We start from the raw sequence: 7002 nt of genomic DNA, 5'->3' as shown, positions 1-7002 counted from the left end.
TAAAGGTGTAGTAGTAGAAGAGCAGGTAAAGGTGTAGTAGTAGAAGAGCATGTAAAGGTGTAGTAGTAGAAGAGCATGTAAAGGTGTAGTAGAAGAAGAGCAGGTAAAGGTGTAGTAGAAGAAGAGCAGGTAAAGGTGTAGTAGTAGAAGAGCAGGTAAAGGTGTAGTAGAAGAAGAGCAGGTAAAGGTGTAGTAGAAGAAGAACATGTGAAGGTGTAGTAGAAGAAGAGCATGTAAAGGTGTAGTAGAAGAGCATGTAAAGGTGTAGTAGAAAAAGAGCAGGTAAAGGTGTAGTGGTAGAAGAGCAGGTAAAGGTTTCGTAAAAGAAGAGCATGTAAAGGTGTAGTAAAAGAAGAGCATGTAAAGGTGTAGTAAAAGAAGAGCATGTAAAGGTGTAGTAAAAGAAGAGCAGGTAAAGGTGTAGTGGTAGAAGAGCAGATAAAGGTGTAGTAGTAGAAGAGCAGGTAAAGGTGTAGTAGAAGAAGAGCAGGTAAAGGTGTAGTAGAAGAAGAGCATGTAAAGGCGTAGTGCTGGAAGAGCATGTAAAGGCGTAGTGCTGGAAGAGCAGGTAAAGGTGTAGTAGAAGAAGAGCATGTAAAGGCGTAGTGCTGGAAGAGCATGTAAAGGCGTAGTAGAAGAAGAGCATGTAAAGGTGTAGTAGAAGAAGAGCAGGTAAAGGTGTAGTAGAAGAAGTGCATGTAAAGGTGTAGTAGAAGAAGTACATGTAAAGGTGTAGTAGTAAAAGAGCATGTAAAGGTGTAGTAGTAGTAGAAGAACAGGTAAAGGTGTAGTAGTAGAAGAGCAGGTAAAGGTGTAGTAGAAGAAGAGCATGTAAAGGTGTCGTAAAAGAAGAGCAGGTAAAGGTGTAGTAGAAGAAGAGCAGGTAAAGGTGTAGTAGAAGAAAAGCATGTAAAGGTGTAGTAGAAGAAGAGCATGTAAAGGTGTAGTAGAAGAAGAGCAGGTAAAGGTGTAGTGGTAGAAGAGCAGGTAAAGGTGTAGTGGTAGAAGAGCAGGTAAAGGTGTAGTGGTAGAAGAGCATGTAAAGGTGTCGTAAAAGAAGAGCATGTAAAGGTGTAGTAAAAGAAGAGCATGTAAAGGTGTAGTAAAAGAAGAGCATGTAAAGGTGTAGTAAAAGAAGAGCATGTAAAGGTGTAGTAGAAGAAGAGCAGGTAAAGGTGTAGTGGTAGAAGAGCAGGTAAAGGTGTAGTGGTAGAAGAGCAGATAAAGGTGTAGTAGTAGAAGAGCAGGTAAAGGTGTAGTAGAAGAAGAGCAGGTAAAGGTGTAGTGCTGGAAGAGCATGTAAAGGCGTAGTGCTGGAAGAGCATGTAAAGGCGTAGTAGAAGAAGAGCAGGTAAAGGTGTAGTAGTAGAAGAGCAGGTAAAGGTGTAGTAGAAGAAGAGCAGGTAAAGGTGTAGTAGAAGAAGTGCATGTAAAGGTGTAGTAGAAGAAGTGCATGTAAAGGTGTAGTAGTAGTAGAAGAACAGGTAAAGGTGTAGTAGTAGAAGAGCAGGTAAAGGTGTAGTAGGAGAAGAGCATGTAAAAGTGTAGTAGAAGAAGAGCAGGTAAAGGTGTAGTAGTAGAAGAGCATGTAAAGGTGTAGTAGTAGAAGAGCAGGTAAAGGCGTAGTAGAAGAAGAGCAGGTAAAGGCGTAGTAGAAGAAGAGCAGGTAAAGGCGTAGTAGTAAAAAGAGCAGGTAAAGGCGTAGTAGTAAAAAGAGCAGGTAAAGGTGTAGTGGTAGAAGAGCAGGTAAAGGTGTAGTGGTAGAAGAGCAGGTAAAGGTGTAGTGGTAGAAGAGCAGGTAAAGGTGTAGTAGAAGAAGAGCAGGTAAAGGTGTAGTAGAAGAAGAGCATGTAAAGGTGTAGTAGTAGAAGAGCAGGTAAAGGTGTAGTAGTAGAAGAGCAGGTAAAGGTGTAGTAGTAGAAGAGCAGGTAAAGGTGTAGTAGTAGAAGAGCAGGTAAAGGTGTAGTGCTGGAAGAGCATGTAAAGGCGTAGTAGTAGAAGAGCAGGTAAAGGCGTAGTAGAAGAAGAGCAGGTAAAGGCGTAGTAGAAGAAGAGCAGGTAAAGGCGTAGTACAAGAAGAGCATGTAAAGGCGTAGTAGAAGAAGAGCAGGTAAAGGCGTAGTGCTGGAAGAGCATGTAAAGGCGTAGTAGTAGAAGAGCAGGTAAAGGCGTAGTAGAAGAAGAGCAGGTAAAGGCGTAGTAGAAGAAGAGCAGGTAAAGGCGTAGTACAAGAAGAGCATGTAAAGGCGTAGTAGAAGAAGAGCAGGTAAAGGTGTAGTAGAAGAAGAGCATGTAAAGGTGTAGTAGTAGAAGAGCAGGTAAAGGTGTAGTAGAAGAAGAGCATGTAAAGGTGTAGTAGTAGAAGAGCATGTAAAGGTGTAGTAGAAGAAGAGCAGGTAAAGGTGTAGTAGAAGAAGAGCATGTAAAGGTGTAGTAGTAGAAGAGCAGGTAAAGGTGTAGTAGTAAAGAGCAGGTAAAGGTGTAGTAGAAGAAGAGCATGTAAAGGTGTAGTAGAAGAAGAGCATGTGAAGGTGTAGTAGAAGAAGAGCATGTAAAGGTGTAGTAGAAGAAGAGCATGTAAATGTGTAGTAGAAGAAGAGCATGTAAAGGTGTAGTAGAAGAAGGGCATGTAAAGGTGTAGTAGAAGAAGAGCAAGTAAAGGTGTAGTAGTAGAAGAGCAGGTAAAGGTGTAGTAGAAGAAGAGCATGTAAAGGTGTCGTAAAAGAAGAGCAGGTAAAGGTGTAGTAGAAGAAGAGCATGTAAAGGTGTAGTAGAAGAAGAGCATGTAAAGGTGTAGTAGAAGAAGAGCATGTAAAGGTGTAGTAGAAGAAGAGCATGTAAAGGTGTAGTAGAAGAAGAGCATGTAAAGGTGTAGTAGAAGAAGAGCAGGTAAAGGTGTCGTAAAAGAAGAGCAGGTAAAGGTGTAGTGGTAGAAGAGCAGGTAAAGGTGTCGTAAAAGAAGAGCATGTAAAGGTGTAGTAAAAGAAGAGCATGTAAAGGTGTAGTAGAAAAAGAGCAGGTAAAGGTGTAGTAGAAGAAGAGCATGTAAAGGCGTAGTAGTAGAAGAGCATGTAAAGGCGTAGTAGTAGAAGAGCATGTAAAGGCGTAGTGCTGGAAGAGCATGTAAAGGCGTAGTAGTAGAAGAGCATGTAAAGGCGTAGTAGTAGAAGAGCAGGTAAAAGCGTAGTAGTAGAAGAGCAGGTAAAGGTGTAGTAGAAGAAGAGCAGGTAAAGGTGTAGTAGAAGAAGAGCAGGTAAAGGTGTAGTAGAAGAAGAGCAGGTAAAGGTGTAGTAGAAGAAGAGCATGTAAAGGTGTAGTGGTAGAAGAGCAGGTAAAGGTGTAGTGGTAGAAGAGCAGGTAAAGGTGTAGTAGTAGAAGAGCAGGTAAAGGTGTAGTAGAAGAAGAGCAGGTAAAGGTGTAGTAGTAGAAGAGCATGTAAAGGCGTAGTAGTAGAAGAGCAGGTAAAGGCGTAGTAGTAGAAGAGCAGGTAAAGGCGTAGTAGAAGAAGAGCAGGTAAAGGCGTAGTAGAAGAAGAGCAGGTAAAGGCGTAGTAGAAGAAGAGCAGGTAAAGGTGTAGTAGAAGAAGAGCAGGTAAAGGTGTAGTAGAAGAAGAGCATGTAAAGGTGTAGTAGTAGAAGAGCATGTAAAGGTGTAGTAGAAGAAGAGCAGGTAAAGGTGTAGTAGAAGAAGAGCAGGTAAAGGTGTAGTAGTAGAAGAGCATGTAAAGGTGTAGTAGAAGAAGAGCAGGTAAAGGTGTAGTAGAAGAAGAGCAGGTAAAGGTGTAGTAGAAGAAGAGCAGGTAAAGGTGTGGTAGAAGAAGAGCAGGTAAAGGTGTAGTAGTAGAAGAGCATGTAAAGGTGTAGTAGTAGAAGAGCATGTAAAGGTGTAGTAGTAGAAGAGCAGGTAAAGGTGTAGTGGTAGAAGAGCAGGTAAAGGTGTAGTGGTAGAAGAGCATGTAAAGGTGTAGTGGTAGAAGAGCAGGTAAATGTGTAGTAGAAGAAGAGCAGGTAAATGTGTAGTAGTAGAAGAGCAGGTAAAGGTGTAGTGGTAGAAGAGCAGGTAAAGGTGTAGTAGAAGAAGAGCATGTAAAGGTGTAGTAGAAGAAGAGCATGTAAAGGTGTAGTGCTGGAAGAGCATGTAAAGGCGTAGTAGAAGAAGAGCAGGTAAAGGCGTAGTGGTAGAAGAGCAGGTAAAGGTGTAGTAGAAGAAGAGCAGGTAAAGGTGTAGTAGAAGAAGAGCAGGTAAAGGTGTAGTAGAAGAAGAGCAGGTAAAGGTGTAGTAGAATAAGAGCAGGTAAAGGTGTAGTAGAATAAGAGCAGGTAAAGGTGTAGTAGAATAAGAGCATGTAAAGGTGTAGTAGAAGAAGAGCATGTAAAGGTGTAGTAGAAGAAGAGCATGTAAAGGTGTAGTAGAAGAAGAGCATGTAAAGGTGTAGTAGAAGAAGAGCAGGTAAAGGTGTAGTAGAAGAAGAGCATGTAAAGGTGTCGTAAAAGAAGAGCAGGTAAAGGTGTAGTAAAAGAAGAGCAGGTAAAGGTGTAGTAGAAGAAGAGCAGGTAAAGGTGTAGTAGAAGAAGAGCATGTAAAGGTGTCGTAAAAGAAGAGCAGGTAAAGGTGTAGTAGAAGAGCATGTAAAGGTGTAGTAGTAGAAGAGCATGTAAAGGTGTAGTGGTAGAAGAGCAGGTAAAGGTGTCGTAAAAGAAGAGCATGTAAAGGTGTAGTAAAAGAAGAGCAGGTAAAGGTGTAGTAGAAGGTAAAGGTGTAGTAGAAGGTAAAGGTGTAGTAGAAGGTAAAGATGTAGTAGAAGGTAAAGAGGTGACAAACCATCAGACAAAACTTCATAAGCTTCTGACAGCTCCTTGAACTTCTTCTCAGCATCCTCCTTGTTGTCTGGGTTCTTATCAGGGTGCCACTTCAGGGCCAGCTTCCTGTACCTGGAACACACACATCATGAAGGAGCTACACACATCATGAAGGAGCTACACACATGATGAAGGAGCTACACACATGATGAAGGAGCTACACACATGATGAAGGAGCTACACCCATGATGAAGGAGCTACACACATGTGGATGATGAAGGAGCTACACACATCATGAAGGAGCTACACACATCATGAAGGAGCTACACACATGATGAAGGAGCTACACACATCATGAAGGAGCTACACACATGATGAAGGAGCTACACACATGATGGAGCTACACACATGATGAAGGAGCTACACACATGATGAAGGAGCTACACACATGATGAAGGAGCTACACACATGATGAAGGAGCTACACACATGTGGATGATGAAGGAGGTACACACATGTGGATGATGAAGGAGGTACACACATGTGGATGATGGAGGTACACACATGATGAATGAGGTACACACATGTGGATGATGAAGGAGGTACACACATGTGGATGATGGAGGTACACACATGTGGATGATGGAGGTACACACATGTGGATGATGGAGGTACACACATGTGGATGATGGAGGTACACACATGATGAATGAGGTACACACATGTGGATGATGAAGGAGGTACACACATGTGGATGATGAAGGAGTTACACACATGTGGATGAAGGAGGTACACACATGTGCATGATGAAGGAGGAACACACATGTGGATGATGAAGGAGGTACACACATGTGGATCATGAAGGAGGTACACACATGTGGATGATGGAGGTACACACATGATGAATGAGGTACACACATGTGGATGATGAAGGAGGTACACACATGTGGATGATGGAGGTACACACATGTGGATGATGGAGGTACACACATGTGGATGATGGAGGTACACACATGTGGATGATGGAGGTACACACATGATGAATGAGGTACACACATGTGGATGATGAAGGAGGTACACACATGTGGATGATGAAGGAGTTACACACATGTGGATGAAGGAGGTACACACATGTGCATGATGAAGGAGGAACACACATGTGGATGATGAAGGAGGTACACACATGTGGATCATGAAGGAGGTACACACTAGGGCTGAACGATTTATCGTTTTCAGATCGAAATTGCGATTTCAGAAGTCTCAATCTTGAGATCGTGAAGGCTTCGGTTTTAGACGAACGTTATTTAGCTCTCCTGGCTGACATGTCTGTTGTGTATATGCAGCCTGCTCGTGCTACTCTCATGCCTTGTCAAACTCACCAATCAGAAGTGGTAAACTACTTGTGAGCAGGGCATGCCGTCACGCTAACCAATCAGAGGCGGCCATTGACGAGGCTACCGCGTACACGCCCACTAACAACTTTGGTGAAGAAACAAACGTCCTGGAGGAAATGGCTGCTGCCGCCGGGTCAGAAGTGGAGGAGGATTTAGTTTTAATACAGAAGAAGAGCAGCACGTCTGTCATTTGGGACTACTTCGGTTTCGAAACTTCAGATGTGCATCAGAAACAGGTACTTTGTAAAACTTGTCGGGCCAAAGTCGCCACATCCCAAGGCAACACGACTAATTTATTCCGGCACTTGAAAAATCACCACCGGCAGTTACACGACGAATGTATGACCAAAAAGTCCGGTGAAAAGTCAACCCCGAGCGATTCAGCCCATTGTAGCAAACATACCACAATTACAGCGTCGTTTGCCAGTTTTTTTGCCATGTTCTATTGTTAACAGAATAGATGTGCAATATTTGGGTGCTGCTAAGCGGTAAATGAATGACCCACCTATTTTAATGTCTGACATATTTTTCAGAAGGGCAGAGGTTGGGTCATTTTGTTTTTGTAATAGTATTTTCTTTATTACCATTACTTTTCAATTTCACTTTAAAATATTGTTCAGGTTTCTTCCAGGGTTGAATAAAGTACTTGAATTGCTGCTATAGATGTTGATAGGCTAGCTCTCTTGAGCCATAAAAGACTGACCTACCTACTTGAGTATAAGACTGTTTACATAAGGTCAGGATCCTTTTTTTCCTTTATTGAAGTTGTTGAATTTTGTTTTTCTTATTATATATTAAGCATTGCTTTTT

At 42.3% G+C, this 7002-nt stretch overlaps 1 protein-coding gene across 1 annotated transcript in view; it reads right to left on the bottom strand.

Moving 5' to 3' along the window:
- The window catches only part of dnajb6a (DnaJ heat shock protein family (Hsp40) member B6a), a 33508-nt gene that overhangs the window by 21411 nt on the left and 5095 nt on the right, over positions 1 to 7002 (bottom strand). Inside the window, exon 3 of the mRNA XM_062069715.1 lies at positions 4822 to 4931. Within this exon, the coding sequence (XP_061925699.1) occupies positions 4822 to 4931 (110 nt within the window). The remainder of the gene's footprint in view (positions 1 to 4821; positions 4932 to 7002) is intronic.

The sequence above is a fragment of the Entelurus aequoreus genome, linkage group LG14 (genome assembly GCF_033978785.1).
Source record: "Entelurus aequoreus isolate RoL-2023_Sb linkage group LG14, RoL_Eaeq_v1.1, whole genome shotgun sequence".
NCBI classification, from domain to species: Eukaryota; Metazoa; Chordata; class Actinopteri; order Syngnathiformes; family Syngnathidae; genus Entelurus; species Entelurus aequoreus.
Note: the sequence above shows the minus strand (reverse complement) of the source record. Positions and strands in the feature narration are given on the sequence as shown.